At 36.8% G+C, this 18,628-nt stretch overlaps 1 protein-coding gene across 1 annotated transcript; it reads left to right on the top strand.

Moving 5' to 3' along the window:
* Window positions 1-258: 258 nt before the first annotated feature.
* Window positions 259-18,418, top strand: Smp_200410 (uncharacterized protein; the record flags this gene model as incomplete). The annotated part of the gene is made up of 7 exons (XM_018793527.1): window positions 259-293; window positions 3,915-4,125; window positions 5,808-5,958; window positions 7,280-7,450; window positions 11,347-11,447; window positions 11,988-12,134; window positions 18,281-18,418. 7 exons carry the CDS (start codon window positions 259-261, stop codon window positions 18,416-18,418), a joined length of 954 nt encoding a protein of 317 aa, XP_018648030.1.
* Window positions 18,419-18,628: the final 210 nt, after the last annotated feature.

The following is an 18,628-nucleotide window of genomic DNA, read 5'->3' as shown; positions in this document are numbered from 1 at the left end:
ATATATATATATATATATACTTTTTTGCTAGTTCATGTTATCGTTGTTTTTGGTGATATTTTTTTGTTTAGGCTGTTGACTATATCTGTGCTGTTTGTAACATGTGATTACTTTCATTGGCTCACCTTTCTCACGTTATATTCCTGTTTTTTTTCAGGTGAATCTCAACGGTTCTATATTTTTTCAATACTTGGATATTCGGAATTTCCTGCAAAAATCCTAATTAATTTTACTTGGGATAATCTGATAGAACTGGTTATGGAAACTTGTGAAAAAGAAGAGGCCTCTCGAAAGTGCGTTTGTTAGTTTCCGGACACATTTAATAAGATATTTAATTAGAGGAACTCTTGTGCTGTTATTATTATGTAGTTAAACTTGTTTATAGGGTGCGGTATGTAAAACTATTATTTTCAAAACGCAATGTAGACTAACCTAAGGCAATACAGCTGAGCCACCTATTTCAAAAGCATTTGGTGAAATGGCTGTCTTCGGGAAACTATTTAGCGCCAGTACTATTCTTCGTTATTCAGATGTATTTGTTACATGTTTTATTTCAGTTGATAGTCACGTATGTATACTTGATAATCTAAGGTGCATTACATTTTGAGAATTGTTGTGATTTTACCATTGGTCAATAATTGTTTATCGAGTACTAGATATTTATTCAGTTCTGAGTAATCTCCAAAAATTATACGGCTGCGATATTGTTACTTTGCTATTGACTGGGGCCAAATATGTACTTGTAATTATTTAATCATACCTTCAGACCTCAGGAACTATGTAAAAACAAATAATCCTCAAAATTATGGCCTTTTGACTTTTTCCCATGAACGACAGAACATATTTTTTCCAGGTAGTTACATTCAGTAGAAAATAACTTTTATTTAATAGAAATAGGTTTTTCCAGTTGGCTATTGTGTTTCCATGAATTAAGCGGACGACGTACATCCTAAAAATAAAAAAGCATTCCATGAAATATCATTACTTATGAAGTGGCCTATTTAGAAACAGCTCAAACTCAGACCTCTAGCTTCTTCTTGAAGACGGAAATAAGGTCTAGACTAGGAAGCTAACGAGACTGAAATTGTTTTATTGTTTGAAAGTAGAGCGATTGTTTTATCCCTTTCCGAACAAGGGGATAATTAATTCGTGTGGTAATTAATGTGGTTTAATTCTGGCATCAGTTCTGTTTAAAATATTGGTTTTAAGTCATAAATAGGTTATGAAAAACTCGTAAAAGATTAGCCGGTAAGGAGCTAGCTAAGTCTATTGCATTATTTTTATATATTTGAACACATAAACATTGGTACAAGAAGGCACCAAAAGGCATATGCGCCACACAATGACAATGAGGTTCTGAAGAGACCGAATGGAGGGTAAGTATAATAAAACAAAAGCAATAATGAACAGAAATTAGTTTATGAGAGTCAAATAACAGTGGTAATAATGGGAGAAGCAGTTCAGTTAAGAAAATACAACTATAAAGAATTCCCTCAGTTAAAGAAGTTACGTTCACTTTTATGAAGAGAGTAAAAGAAAGTTGCAACAGGATCACCACTGGCTTCTATTCTGAGCCATGTCTGATGACGTCTCAAGCCAATATGTTGCACCATCTCTGGGACCCCAATCACAGAGTCGTGAGGCGCTAATAGAAGCCAGTCCCGTACAGTTTTCATTCATACCACGATAAAACATCATACACTGACCACTCGCTATTCCCAACCAGTCCCGGCGTCGGCAAATAATGCACGATGTGGAATTCGCCGGAGCGACTTTCGTAGTGCATGTCCAAGCCAGCGAAGTCGATGTTTCGAAATGGTGACACCAATTGAAGTATTGTGGTTGTACACGTTGCCGAACATCTGTATTAATAACATGGTGTTGCCACTGGATATCATCAATCCTTCGGAGACAACTGTGATCAAACACAGAGAGTAGTTTAGCATCCTCAACTCGGAGAGACCAGGTTTCACAAGCATTGATAAAGACTGCTATCACTGACGCGTTGTAGATCCAACCTTTTACAGCCAGACTAAGATCACGAAGGCTCAAAAGATGACCCAGTTTGGCATAATCCTCTTTGGCTTTCACTATACATGAATTGATCTCATCACTCACACCACCACCAGCTCTTACACAACTAACCAGACAACCGAACTTCTCAACTACTTCTATTTGCTCACTACCAAGAGTGAGTGGAGGTTCAGGTTCCTGCAAGTTTTGTAAAAGTACTCTGCACTTAGAAGGTGAAAAGCACATGCCATACCTATGAATACTGATTTCCAACTGATTAAGTGCATTTTCCATGATTTGGGTGTCGCCACACAGTAAGGCAATATCATTCGCATACTCAAGGTTGAAAAGTCTTTGTCCTGGCAACAGATCCGCACCACCATTACCTACATCCATCAAAGCTGTTTCCAGAATGTCATCAGTGACAAAGTTGAAAAGGAGTGGAGAGATTGGGCAACCCTGCCTAACCCCACTGTTTGGATGAAACAATGGAGAGAGGTAGTTGTATGCTCTCACTCTTCGAATTGTTAGTATGTGTGGCTTTCAAGATGTTAATAAACTTCACAGGCAATCCCAGAGAACAGTCCTGTCCAACCAATCGAAGGCAGCCCTGATGTCAAGAAACATAACAGTATTTGGCCTGTTATTAGTATAACGGTGTTCTAACATCTGGCGGAGGGTGAATATATGATCCATACATCCTCAACCAGAACAAAAACCAGCCTACTTCTCACTAGTTAATCTTCCTCGGGTTTGGACAATCTACGGAGTATGACGGAAGCCAATACTTTGGATACGGTCGGAAGTAGACTTATCCCCCGATATTTGTTGCATAGGTGACGTGAACCTTTTTAAAAGATAGGGGTGACTATCGACTCATTTCACGATGTTAGAATATTCTCCAATTACCAGACCTTTGCAAACAACTCAGTTCCTTAACCAGAAGCTCGCCAGCATTTTTAAAAAGGGTCGTAGGTAAGTCATCTAAACATGGTGACTTGTGACGCTTCAGGAGTTGGAGTTCCTTGCGGGCTTCCGTCTCGTTGGGTGGATCAGTTGTCACTGGCCATGGAGCGCAGGACAGTCTGATCGATGTCCCTGGGGCGGCAGACCAGTTAATCTGACTCTCGAAAAACCACTTGATATTAATTAAATGACTAATATCGCTTAACTGTTTATTTATATACAGGTTACTGAGCTGTCAGTCAGCTTTCATAAGTATATGTGTTACTAAAATGTAAAGTACTACAAATCGGCAGGGACATATACCTGCAATTACTCTGTGATGTTCTGAAATAATTCAAGAGGAGAGTATATAAGTACTTATCCAAGTACTGTTGGTATGTTAAACGGAATTGATCTATATTCGATGAAAGCCCGTAGGAACAAAGGATATATTGGGTAAACTTACATTGGTTCATCGCTTTTGGGGTAGAGTCATAAAATAACTTAAAGTAGGAAGTATAGGTAGTCTTGGTGCAGTTTCTTGTTACTGATAAAGCATCTACGTTAATTTGATCCTTATTTAGATCGTATTTTCAATGCCTGTTCTTGTTCTTGTGTGCACTATAATTAGATATTTCTACGTGAGATAATGGTGAATTTCTTGATTCCGTGTTATACCAAATGTCTTTTTGGTATCCAATTATGATGTAAATAATAAGTATTTTTTTTACCAGCCTTAAAATTCTTTGTTGATTTCGATAAATCAGTGGCTGAAAGATCGATGTTAGCGCCAATGAGATGCTATAACCATATTTTTAGTGTGACATTAGTAGCTTTTCCTGAGTGCTTCATAACAATGAATTTCAGTCTACCATTAGCCTACAGCGGCTTTACGTATTAGTTTTTAAGCGTCCATTATTAATCTTGCCACTCTCAAACTTTGTTTATTTATTCAGGGGTTTAGAGGTTGAAAATCCACCAACAAGATTTTCGTTTTTTCCTGAGCATATATTCGGTGAAAATGGCTACTTAAATTTGTTGCGATATATACTTGCAAATGGCGTTGAACGGAGAGATCGTACCGACACAGGGACGTTTGGAGTTTTCGGTCCACAGCTTCGCTTTTCTCTTAGGAACCATGAATATCCTCTACTGACTACAAAAACAGTATGTCTGTGAATACTTTTTTCACTTTTTGAATTTTATTCGTTCTTATCTTTCATATCGAATGGTTTTTCTGCATAGTAGTTCGCGAAACGAATAATTCATCTTTTTGTTTATGTTAGGTTTAAATGGGAGCTGAGGCACTGTAGTTTAGAAAATATATCTCAAGATATACAATCAAAAGTACTCATCAGTTTCTTTAAATTAATTGTTGTTAAAGCCCTTACGGTACACATTATTTTTTTCTAGAAGTTCCATAGAAGTCTAAAATATATACTCTGACAAGTAAAAGATCTCATAAGCAAAATGAATGGAACATTTATATTTTTGGATCAATTCGCTTAATATTTTTGTGTATTTCCATCTTTAGATTCGGAAGTTGTCTCATTAAGCTGTCCTTGTTTGGTTTATATTCGCTTTTCTTTTATCTGTTTACTGTCCAAAGATGCTTTTTAGACTTGGTCGTCATCATATCTTTAACAGTTATGCTGTTGCTGTTAACTTCCAGTGGATAGATATATACTATTCCTGCCTTCCTTTTATTTCTTTACAATTAATTTTGATACTCGGTATTTTTACTGTTGATTGTCATTTTGTTTAGACCACGAAAATGTATCTCGGTGACTACGGCATCAAACCGATTTTTCCGTTTTTCTTCGTTTTTTAAATGGTCAGAAAGGAAAGTTTTCTTAATCTTGTATATCATAAACTCGTCTATCCAAGTATTCTTTATCATTTTTTAAAATGCAGCTTGAGTTCAGAACACAGACTTCAAGCTAGGCTTGTATGAAGAATAGAAATGCTAAACAGCTGCCTAAACCTGAAAATGTGTAGTGTTAAAGATTATGACCCCTAATCACTTTCCAAATGACCTCATGGAACAAAATATTCTCTATGAATATGCTGTCGGTTAGTCAGATTGAAATTCTTGGTAATAAACAGTCAACTAGTATTACCAGGTACAAAATGGTGTACTTGGCTTCGAGCCACACTAGTTGTAAGGGTTAATGATACTATCCAGTTATCCAGACTGAAGCAGGTGGATTGGGGTTCGAACCTGGAATCTAGTGACAAAGTAAAATACCTTGACCACTAAAGTACCACTCATCACATTTATGTAAACAACTATAAGATTATGATCTCTCCAGTTTTGTTAATAGGCATTGTGGTAGGATTTGGTTGGTGGTTTAAGTTTAGTGTGAGTGCAATTCATTCTAAAATCAGTTTTCAAATTAATGGAATGTTGAAATGTTCAACCACGTTCGTGTTAGTTTATTTTTATTGAGTATTGGGTTGAATGGTGGTCTGATTATGTGTGATAATCCATTGTGGCTGAGTGATAACTGTTCACAAGACCGATTTATAGGCGTGTAGCTTCCAAATGAATTGATACCAAAAGACCAGGCAAATAACCAGGGGTGGATATACTTTTTAGTAAAGTAATTCGCCTGTATGCTAAATATCAAGTACAGAAATAGACAATTTCATTTTATAGGCTAACTGGAGGATACAAATTTCATAGCTTACTTATCCGTGAATTTAGATCTAACTGTTAGGTGTACTGCTTGATAACCATCGGTATATATATATATATATATATATATATATATATATATATGATATAATCTGCACCTAAGCTAGGTTACTTTACCAATAGTTTAAGCTTCTAAAATATGATTTCGTAGGTGTTTTTTCGCGGAATCGTAGAAGAGCTATTATGGTTTATTCGTGGATCTACAAATTCTCGTGAACTGGCGGAAAAGAATGTACATTTCTGGGATGCAAATGGATCTCGTGAATTTTTAGATGGACTGGGATTTACTGAGCGTGAAGAAGGTGAGGTCATTACGATATTTTGTAATAATTCATGGGTCAGTTTGTTTTCTTGAAATGAGTGATATTCGCTGTTATTTGACCTTTTATACACTCTAGGACTAATGACTTCAGTCATGAGGATAATTCTAACACATGACTACTGTCTTCAATAGATTTTATTCACTTATTTCTGTTCACCAAACACTTCTGGTTATCAATGAATTTACTATAAGTAGGGAATTATTATTATTTATTATTTAAACACAAATATTGGTACAAGGAAGCACCAGATACATATGCGCCTCACAAATCTCATTTGATTTGTGTGAGGGCTGTGATACTGCCCAGGTGCCCAAACAGAAGCAGGTGGTTTTCTTAGGGGGTCACACCCCGAGCCTTTGACCTGAATGTCTAGTCCACAAGGCAGTGGAGCATCGTAAGGAGATACAGTCCCATGGTAGCCGGTTACCAACGATTGGTTCATACGCCATTTGTTCCTTCAGGATACTGGAGCCCATGTGCACCATTGGTTTGGAATCAGGGTTTTCCAACTCCCCTAGGTGAACTTTCCGTGTCCACCAACCCGGTTAGAGCGCCGAACATTCGCTTTTCGTCCTCTTAATTTCGTAAACAACAGTGATGCCACGAGAAGGCAGTGAGTAGGACTTGTGTGACAGAGGCTATATATTCGCGTGGCCATGTGAGGGAATTAGTGCTGCATAAGTCAGTTAAAGTTGAAGTTATACATAAATAAAAGCCAGGAAAGAAGGTTAATCTAATTTATAGGGCGAAATTATTTTCTTAATGTAGGTTATGGAAATATATCAAATTACCACTAGTGGCATGGAATAGTTTCTAGTTTCTAATGCAAGTTGGTATCTGTTAAAATATTATTGCTTACTAGTAGTAAAGAGTTCATCGTAAGGAACGTGATAAAGTTTTGTTCGAAGCATATTTTTGATCCTTTCGGTTTCATATCCAGTTATTGGGAAATAGTACAGTTTGTGTAGGATTAATCACACTGGGCCTATATTCTTTGTAGCCAACTAGAGTATGTAGTAAGTCCTCTTTATTTTTAGTCAAAGTTGCTACTTGTTAAATAGTCCTCTCGTCAAAGCGTTAGCTTTTCATAGTAAAGTATTCTGGTGCATAGATAGTCTAATTTTCTGTAACCGTTTTTATTGGTTGAATTTTATTCCTCAGAATTCGCTTTTCATACAATGAATTGTATCATTAGCGTTAAAATTTGAAGCGTTGCAGGATGATCTCAAGTAATTTTTACTGGTTTAGTTACGTTGTCTTTGCTACTCGTATCTTCATATTTTTACTCAAAATATTGAAGGTGATCTCGGTCCAGTTTATGGTTTTCAATGGCGTCACAGCGGAGCAGAATATGTAGACTGTCAAACCGACTACACTGGTCAAGGTGTTGATCAACTTGCTGATGTAATAAAACTTATACGTGAACGCCCTTGGGATAGGAGGATTATGATTGTGGCTTGGAATGTTAAAGGTGAGGAGATCTATTTTTAAACAGATCGAACGTTTTCTGAAATATTTTAGGGTATTCATTTCTTAAAATTGCTAAATGAAATACTGAACAGCAACCTGATCACTATATTTTGTTTATTAGAATATCATTGGGTTTCTATGTTGTCTGCTATCTCCGCCTCAATATTCTAATGTACCATTTCACATAGAGCTAAAATTATTGTGGTGAGATATAAGGTATCAAGTTTGCTTAAACATAAATGTGCACTGGGCCAATGTATCATGTCATGTTAGGATGACGAGATAGAAATAACAAGATAAATATCAATGATAATTTGAAAGTTTGAATAATGCAATGATCAGATCGTTATCAGAACTATGTGATATATTTTCATGATACATTTAGAACAAAATAGTCACACATATACTTGTTAAGACATGTGTGGAGAATAAGAGGTGAACTAGACAAATTGAGAAGCGAAAAACACAACAATCAAGTACTCAATATGAAAACCACGTTGGATAATAATAATTCTTTTCACTGATATAACTGTTCAAACCGATTATGTAAAAGGGGAGAACAAAAGTTACCAGATAGTAACATCCAATTATATAATAAGTATATTGGCACGATTTTCTATATTATCTTGTTATCACTAGTTATTCTTGAGGTCTGTTACGCTAACTTATAACTGCGGTCTATCAAAACAAAGTTTGCATAAATCGAGAACATTGAGAGATATTTCGGGGACCCAAGACGTCGGCTACAAAGGCCCAATCAGAGATATCGTGGTTGTTAGCAGTATGCAGCGAAAAGAATGTACATTGTTTAGATGTCGATTGACTGAACCGCCTACTTCTAACTGGCGATTACTCAATATTTGTCGTCATGATCGATCAAGAAGTAAGAAACGGAAACTTGTTGAAGTACATTGCGCCGAGAATTCTATATTGTACCTAAAATATAATACTGAATAAAGCTTATAATAATAATAATCTTACTGGATGTAGAAAAGCCACAGAAAGAAAACCCCTTAAAGTTCAACTTAATGACGAAAAAGCCAGAAACATATTTCAAGAACAGCTTGAGCAGGAGTTAGTCAACCGTGAGAATGATGTCCACCCCAATGCAGCTTGATGTGATGTTCAAAGTCCTGTCAAAACAGCAGTAATATCTACCAGTAACTTAAATAAAAAGGTTAGTAAACAGTGGTGGATTTCGGTGGCATCTATAGAACTGACATCTCGCCTGGTTCCGAACACGATGAGGAGCAGAGACAGCTTGAAAGTAGGTCGATCAAACGCCTACGTAGTGGTCGTGAGCAATGATGAGTACTAAAAGCAGAAGAGATAGAAAAGGCCGTAGCAAAAGGTAACAGTAGACAATTGTTCAAACTTATCAAAAAAACGGATGTTGAAAATCCGACTGTCAGTGAAAATATTCCTAAAGAAGACGTAACTGTTATTCACTTTCAATCCAGAAAATTGGGATTCAGTCACATTTCATTTACCCACTATTTTTGAGCAACCTGAATGACAAACTGACGTAAGTCCTCCAACTTATTTAGGTTGAAAAGGTTGTAAGCAGTCTAAAGTGACGGAGAGCGACTGGGCCTGATGGACTAACCTCTGAGAATTTTAAGCACTTAAATTAACTGAGATCTTAACCAAAATCTGGTACCGACTTGATCCTATCTGACTGGTCTCGATTGCTGATCGTCCCAGTTTATAAAAAGGAAAAAAATCATCTTGTGACAATCACAGAGCAATTAGTTTAACTAGTATGGTGTCTAAAATGTTGGTTTCAATAATATTTTGAAGTCTAACTAGAGCTCATGAAGGGAAAGCCAGGCTGGTTTCAGACTTGGAGGTGAATGTTTAGACCAAATATTCACTTTTCGGTATGTTCTAGAGCATAGACATACTTTTTGACATCCGACGATAGCTGTATCCCTTGACCTTAAGGGGGCGTTCGATTCTGTCGGTCGTGATGTTCTGTGTATCAATGAAGGATGTCAACCTTATACGGGCTCCCTACTCGAACACTACTGATCAAGTCAGCTTATAGTAAACTGTCGTCGGGATTGGTTACTTCAAGGTGTTCATCAAGGTTGTCCGCTCTCCCCATTTTTATTTAACCTCGTCATGGACATGCTTTTAGAGATAACAGTCTCATTGTCTGACTTTTCAAGGGTTGATCTATCAGGAGAATCATTTGTTGACTTACAATACGCCATCAATATAGTTCTGTTTGGTGAAATGTTGACAAAATGCAGAGCCTTCTGACCATCTTATCTTGGGAGTCTCATCAGTACTGATGGTCTGGTGTCTGACGAAATCTCGGTACAGATTCAGAAGGCTCGGTTGGTTTTTGCTAACTTGCGTCACTTGCAGCGTAGGCGAGATATTCGTCTTCCAACCAAAGGATGAGTTTACTGCGCATGATTTTGCCCCGTCTTACATTTTGATTGGAGAACTTGACCATTAAGAATAGAGGATATTCATAGGTTACTGGTATGCGACCATAGGTGTCTTTAATGAAGATATTGATAATTGAATTGAGCCATGTTAATGTGTGCACATTACCTGGTTGAGGTCTGCATGATCATCGCAACCAATGGTTAGAGACTCTGAATGACATCGTTCAAAATCGTTTGGAGTGGCACAGGTACATCCATTCTTTGTCTTTCCCCAAAATCTGAGATTTTAAATTCTTCATAACGTTTTGTTCTTGTTTCACTAATTTATATTTCCTGGAATCTTATTTTCTATGCCTAATCTTTCCCATTACCACTGATACTGTTGCTGCCTCTACTATTCTGGGATTCGGCCTTACGATTTCATCCCTCTGTACTAATGGGGTATGACAACTTGAACAACTTGTACATACGTACCAGGTTCTACGTTGTGACTGATTGACCATATAGCTAACCAACGAATTTGAAGTATATTTTTGAGATGAATCAATTCGTGGATTCATTCATTATTATCCGGTGAGATATTAATGTTTCTTTTTCTTTGGAATTACAACCTATAAATAAACCGCTAGAATACCTTAGTTTCTAAGTCTCGTACCAATAAGATAAACCACAGGTATTACATAACATTGTTTTCTACGTTGGTGCTTCAGTTGGAGTTGGAGAACTTCTAGTCTCCTATGTTTTAGATCATTACTTAAGTGACAGTTATTAAAGATACACAAAAAATGAGAATGAAGAATAAACTGAAGGTTGTTAGCAATCAAAAAAACTTATTTTGAATTGGTCTGACATTTCCTTCTCACTTATTCTAGAGAGCCATAATTTCTTAGTTCAAGCGTAGCGATTCAATCACTTATACGCGTAAACTTCTTGTAACAGTTTAACTTCTATGATTTAAAATTTCTATCAACTTTTCTTTGCTTAAACCATCAATTCTGGGATCAATATTATTCAAATAAAAGAAATAAACCTAAATATTATTGAAATCCTCAAACTGCTGTCGTATTGTTCACTACATGTCGTTATAGTATCAAGCATTTTTAAGCCTGCATTGTTTCTTCTGACGCCATATCTTAACTGTATTATTGTATAATTGTTATTGAATGACATCACTTGGTTTTTTTCAACTAAAAACGTTTATGTAAGCGATAAAAATGTTGCAATGATTGTTCATCAGCTAATTGTAAAAAAGATTTCACAATGTTTCATCATTATAACGGTGATTTTGAATAAGTTTTTTGAAGGGATTAGTAAAGAGTCAAACTTCATCCAAAAATGCCATTGGTATTTCGTTATCATTATTGGTAGCATTATTAAACCATTTAATTTATTGTTTGTAACAGTTTATTCATCATCAAGGCCGTCATTCACAGGTTTGATTATAATTTTGTGGTCAACGTATTTTTTGATAAATGTTTGATATGATTTGCTTATTTAGATCTACGTAAGATGGCTCTTCCTCCCTGTCATTGTCTTGTTCAGTTTTATGTTGCAAATGATGAGTTAAGTTGTCAATTATATCAACGTTCAGGTGATATGGTAGGTATTTTTGGTGTTTCATGTGGTAGCTGTTTTTTTATTCTTTAAAACCTGTGTTAGCTGGAAAAGTGGTTAACAAACTCAAGAACGAGACATTTTGCAATTTAGGACTGAAGATGATAATTGTTTTCATATTCTTTAGGGTTTGATAATTGATTATTAACCTTGTGATTACCAAGTTTGTTGACACTATCAACTTTAACTTCATGGACACTTTAAGCGTATCTAACTGAGGCAAATAGTTTACTAGCATTGATAGTTATTAGCTTCCTAAGAGGATTCAACATTATCACTTGCTGGCCTCAGTGTTTTCAGGTTTTATTGGTTTGCTTCAGCGAAAAATTGATTTTGCTACTGATACCACAATTAGTGATATCAAGTAATTCTTTTATTAAGATTTAAATTTGTACATTTTTGAAAGTTGTTTTTCAGGAGATATATAAAAGCTATATTTCATGTGTTTCATTAGTTATTACTTTCTTGTGTGCACTGTTTTTCAATATTTGGTTAAATTTGATACTTCCTTTTTGTTATGCATAGGGTCTTGGTGTACCGTTCAATATTGCAAGTTATGCTTTACTAACATGTATGATTGCTCATGTTACTGGTTTAAAACCTGGTGAGTTCGTCCACACAATTGGCGATGCGCATATTTATTCAAACCATCGTGAGGCGTTACTTGAGCAGGTAAGTTCGAACATCATTATATGTACTTGTTAAGATCTTTGATAGATAAAATTTGTTGGTTACAACCAAATCAACACAAATCCCTGTTTTCTTTTGACGACGTTTTTCCTTTAGTTACTTATTTTTCTCTCAGATATTCCGATACTTTACTTTTTACTTTGCTTATATTCGTAATGTCCTTGCAGTTGAACAGTTTTGTCGATCGTGGTTGCTGAAACAGTTGCCTGTTTTCTAAAATTGAGTAAGGAGTTATTGAGCTTTGTGTATATGATGTCTTAATACTTGACAACTTGGTTTGGGATTTATTTTGTAATAAATTAGATTATATAGAGGATTTGCTTATCGGTTGTCAATGTTCCTCATACCTTATACTTCAGTACCGATCAACGCTTGTCGATCAAAGGATATGTATATATCCTACTTCGTCATGTATATTCTGTTAAGTTATTGTGTGTAGAATAATGGTATGCAAAATGTTGAATATGGATTCTACCTAGAATACGTATACTTCAGTCATGGTAATGTTGAATGACATGCAAACAAGATTCGGTAACGCACCGACTTAAAGAATGATAAAAGGACTCAGTTTTTTTAAGCCATGGAGAATATAGGAAGTGGAGGAACACATACATACAATCGTACGCTCATGTAAAACGTGATTGAGGTTAAATGTAAGTAATTGAAATGGTCAAATATATGGTCGGTAGAATAAATGGAAGAACTAGAACAATTCGTCTGTTTAAATTTTAGAATAAATTTTGTAGGCGTGTAACGATACGAGTTAGTACGAGGTTCCCCTATAAAAACCCGGATACTAATTTGAAAATAAAATATTTATTTTTGTGGAATAACACCAAAAATATGTGAATGTATTTCAAAAACTGGTAGCATAAAAAAATGTACTATACGGCATAATGATACATGAGGGATGAGCGAATGTATGATACAGAAATAAAGTACTTTAGGGAAAAAATGTATGGACTATGTACGTGGGTGTAGAATAACGATGTGATTATGAACGAAGTAATATACTTATGCCCGTTACCCCTCGTGGAGCATAGGCTGCCCACCAGGGTCCCCCATCGAACTCTGTCCTCGACAATCCTTTCCAGTTGCTATTTATTCTCTTAATGTCCGCTTCCAATTCCAACGTAATGTGTTTCCTAGTTTTCCTCTTCTCCTTTTGCTTTCTGGATCCCAAGTTAGCGCTTGCCTCGTGATGCAGTTTGGTGATTTCCGAAATGTATGTCCTATCCACCTCCAACATCTTTTCCTGATCTCTTCAGATGGAAGCTGGTTTGTCATCTCCCACAGAAGGCTGTTGCTAATGGTATCCGGCCAGTGGATGTTGAGTATTTTACATAGACAACTGTTTATAAATACTTGTACCTCCTTGACGACGGTTGTAGTAGTTCTTCACGTTTCAGCTCCGTACAGTAGAACTGTCTTGACGTCCGTATTGAAGATTCTCACTTTGAAATTAGTTGACAGTTGTTTTGAGTTCCATATGTTCTTCAATTGTAGAGATGCGGTCCTTGCTTTGTCAATCCTCGCCTTTGTGTCTGCATCAGATCCTCCTTGTTCATCAATGATGCTTCTTAGGTACGTGAATGTTTCCACCTCTTCTAGAGTTTCTCTATTAAGTGTGATTGGGTTGGTGTTGTCTGTGTTGTATTTGAGGATCTTGGTTTTTCCCCTGCGTATGTTGAGGCCTACTGCTGCAGACAGAGGCTACTGCTGCACTAGTTGTCTTCATCTGCGTTTGTTGGTGTGCATGGGATAGGAGGGTTAGGTCATCTGAGAAGTCCAAATCTTCTAATCGACTCTGAGCTGTCCGTTGTATTCAGTGCTTCGCCTCAGATGTCGAGGTCTTCATATTCTAGTCAATCACCGGAAGAAAGAGGAAGGGAGGGAGTAGACAGCCTTGTCTGACTCCGGTCCTCACTTGGAATGCATCTGTCAGCTGTCCTTTATGCACAACTTTGCAGTGTAGTCCGTCATATGAATTCCGGATGATGTTGACTATTTTCTCAGCTACTCACTCTATAGTGTCTAATAAGGTCCCATAATGTTCTCCTATCCACATTGTCAAACGCCTTCTCATAGTCAATAAAGTTGATGTATGGTAACGAGTTCCATTTAACTGATTGTTCAATGATGAACCGTAGTGTCGCGATTTGGTCTGTGCACGACCGGTCCTTACGGAATCCAGCTTGCTGATCTCGAAGTTGTGCTTCTCCTGAAACTTTCATGCGGTTCAACAACACTTGAAAAACTTTCCTGTTACTGATAGCAGTGTGATGCCTTTGTAGTTCTCACATTTGCTCAGATCTCCTTTCTTTGGTATCTTGATGAGGTGTCCTATTTTTCAGTGCGTTGGCACTTGTTCCTCCTCCCGAATCTCCTTGAATAGAAGGTGAAGCATATTTGCAATTACTCCAATGTCTGACTTCAGTGCTTCTGCTGGTAAATTGTCAGGTCCTGCCGCTCTCCCACTTTTGATTTGTCTGATGGCCATCTTGAATTATTCAATCGTTGGTGGAGTGACATCTATAGGAAGGTCTGTGTGGGCTGCTTCGATGTCCAGTGGATTCAATAGAGCTGGCCTATTCAGCCGTTCTTCGAAGTATTCTGCCCATCTTTTCCTCTGTTCTTGAATCTCTGTGATTGCCTTCCCTTCTATGACCTTGACTGGTCTCTCCGGTTTGCTATATCTCCCTGCCAATTTCTTCGTTGTGTCACATAGTTATTTCATATTCCCTTCTCTTGCAGCTTTTTCTGCCGTCGTTGCTAGTTCTCTCATGTATTTCTGCTTGTCGGCTTTAATACTTTTCTTCACTTGCTTGTTTGCTTCTGCGAAGTCTGTTTGTGCTTTGACTTTCTCTGCATGTGTTCAACTGTTGTTAATTGCTAGTTTCTTGTTCTTCCTTCCTTGAATCTTGTTGAGGGTTCTCATAGAGATCCATTCCTTATGATTATGCTTCTTAGGACCTAGAACCTCCTGACACGTTGAAGTTAGTGCTTCCTTTATTCCTTTCCAGTTGTCCTCCATCGTAGTTTCTTGTTCTCTCAGTAGATCCTGTAGAGCTTGGAACCTGTTGTTGAGAGTTATCTTGAATTCGTTGAGCTTGTCACTATCTCGAAGGAAGGCTGTATCGAACCTTTGTAATGCTGTTCCTCCAGTTGTCCAGTGTTTCTTTATCTTCAGTCCCATCTTGGTCACAACCAGATGGTGGTCTGAAGCTATGTCAGCTACTCTCCTGGTTCCCACATCTTCCATTGTCCTTCGGAATTTTTTGTTGATACAAATATCATCAATCTGGTTCTCTGTGGTGTGGTCTGGCGAGGTCCGTGTAGCCTTGTGCATCTGTCGGCTGTCCCTCCTAATCCATGTCGTCTCATGATATGTTCATATCCAGTGTTGTCCATTCTGAATTTGGTGTTTGGATCTCCCATCAGGATTGTCAAGTCTTTCTGGGCACTTCGCTATGATCGTTTGCAGCCTCTAATAGAACTGATCTTTATCGTTGTCGTTGCCATCATTGGTGGGTGCATAACATTGTATAACATTCATTTTGATTTCCTCCCTTGTTTTGAATGATGCTTTGATAATTGTGGATCAATGAGATTCCCATTCTACAAATGCATTTTGTGCTTCTTTGGACAGCATTAGAGCAACTCCCTGAGTGTGCGGAGTATATTCTTCTTGATGACCAGTGTACATCATCATCATCTCTTTCGAATCTAACCTTTTCTGTCCAGCTTGATTCCAATGCGTTTCACTTATTCCGATCCTCTCCAGACTATATCTCCTCATTTCCATAGTTATTTGATTGGTCCTCCAAGTCTCCCACATTGCCTGGACATGTACCTATATTGATTGTTGTACTGGTTGTCAGAAGGGTCATCGGGCGTCGTGATTTCCGAAGAATTTCGGCTTTCACCATGAGGCATCATAATTCTTCTGAATGAAGATCATTCAACTCTCAGAGGAAAGTTTGAATGGTTTAAATTGGTTATTCTGGTTAGCGTTTTCTAGCAAGGTTTTCTGTAGGATGGGGTAGCCCACCCCATGCTCAACCCTCCTCCTTCAACCGGTCTTGGGACTGGGAGTAACCCTAAAAAAACTACAGGCGGAGTTATCGACGAGTTAATATAATCATAATAAATAAACATGCATTGATTGAACGTGTGAGCACAAAAATGTGTGTTGATATGATTAATTCATAACAGTATGAAAACAAAGCGTGATAAGTTATTTATAGTTTATAGGTATGACAGCTTGATAAATCTCAGAAGACGAGTAGGACAGAATCTTATTATGACAAAAATTAATGTGGTGCCGACAAAATGAAAAGTTAGAGAATATTTAAGTATGAGCATGTTTTGTTAAACTGCAATAGAGTGAATGCCCGTTAGTAAGTTACTTATGACTTTTCATTCAGATAGGGAGTTTTTGTATGCAGTATAGAGATAATCAAGTTGTTGAACGATAACTGGATTGGTGGATGATACTCCCTATCGTACTGCATTCGGTATAGTCAGAAAAAAGCGAAGTCAGCACGTATTATAGTCGGTATTGTGACCAGATATATCGGGTCACTATTAAATATGTATTGGTAGGATGATCAAGGGAACAGAAAAGTGACCATAGAGACGAGATACACGGAGTCACATTCCTTTTTGATCGTCAAGCTTGACGTTGCTTTTTTATTTGGAAGGAGATGCCTTCGACATCGTTTTGTTGCTCAACTACTAAGGCATGATGACGATAGTATTACATACGATCATAGTTGTAGAACGAATTGGACTTACTTAGATATGACGAATACAAATGTATTTTTGGGAGACCAACTCTAAACTCTATATTTTGATTTACAGTGCAGTGAAAATGCGTATTGATTGCAGTTATCGAACGATGTTTAAGAGCAATAAATGATTCATCACGCGGTTATATGAACATATAAGTGAGGTGATCGTGTTCGTTATCAATTGACTAATAACGAAACCTTTACAACATGATGAATGTAAACTATGATAGCAAGGGTCACTGACTAAATAAACAAGTGGCTGAAGGGGTTGTCTTTCTAGAATAAGGAATGTCGATTGCTGCAGATGTGAGAACTTCCTATGAATATCGAGAGCCTAATTTATTACTAATGGAAGTATAACTTCCAATTTATGTATATGATACCGGCGTGAACCATTGCTAGTGTTGTGATAATTTCGGAAATAGTGCTTCAGGTTGTAAGTGTTTTGCTAGACTGTCTGAACTGGTGATTTGCGCTAATATTCGTGTCTCTTGATCGCCTATCAAATTGAAAATGTAAGATGTATAGGAAATGGTCAGCTAATAAATACATGGAAATTATCTGAGACAACCATAGCTACTAGAATAAATGATGATTCATCAGTGTTGGGAAGACCTATCACTGTTATAATATAATGTTGATAGAAATAATGATAATAATTCCACAACGTTAGGAGATTGTATAACAATAACATAATAATAATCACAAAGGGATAGTTCACGAAATAGATAAATGAGAATAGTCGATACATGAACAAAACATAGTCAAGATAATATGATTTGTGAATGCATTTGTCCTTGCTGTATTGGCTTCGTCGAATTTGATAGGTTGTGTCATTTACATTGCTTTCGACTTCGTCATTTACGTTGTGTTCGTTTGTCAAATGCGTAAAGTTCCAAAAGCTGTGTTTTGTTCTCAATATTTAGGCTTATCGATTAATTGTCCGTTGCGTGACTCCAATATAACCAAATAGCCACGTGCTCAAATCCTGTGAGGTTTCATTCTTATTGGTCAACCACAAATTGAAGCCTTTCGATGTTATAGCAGTCTACATAGATTCTCCAATTCATAAATCCAAAAAATTGGAATTATACTCTTGACTAGATTATGATGTTCATGCTCATTTACTGTTACTGTTTTTACTATGAATTCAAACAGTTACAGAAAACCATTCGTTTTTCCTCCTTTTAAAACGATCGCAAATATATCATCAAAGATTTTACATACTCTAGTCATCACTTTTACCTCAATTTAACTGCCATGGAATCTTAATCAGAAGAGTTAAATCACCAAAACTAATCACATCCTCCTACTTTTTTGACTACATTTTAATAGGTTAAACGTGTACCGCGGCCATTCCCAAAATTAGAGATCATTCGAGAGGTGAAGAATATTGATGATTTTAAGTTTGAAGATTTTAAACTGATTGATTATAAACCTTATCCAAAAATACCTATGAAAATGGCACTTTAAATGATTGTTTAGAAATTCTCGTGAATTAAAATTATTTCGCGTTATTTAAAATCAGATTTGAAAATATATACTTTCTAAGCACTTAGTTCTGAGTTCTTTTAAAAAAAAGTAATTTAACAGTCTGATTCTGGTTTTGTTGTTGGTTATCTTCTAATGATAAGAATAACCAATAGCTTTGTTGAGCTTCACTCCATCGAATTCATTTAGTCT

This window comes from Schistosoma mansoni, chromosome 1, assembly GCF_000237925.1.
Source record: "Schistosoma mansoni strain Puerto Rico chromosome 1, complete genome".
NCBI lineage: Eukaryota > Metazoa > Platyhelminthes > Trematoda > Strigeidida > Schistosomatidae > Schistosoma > Schistosoma mansoni.
Note: the sequence above shows the minus strand (reverse complement) of the source record. Positions and strands in the feature narration are given on the sequence as shown.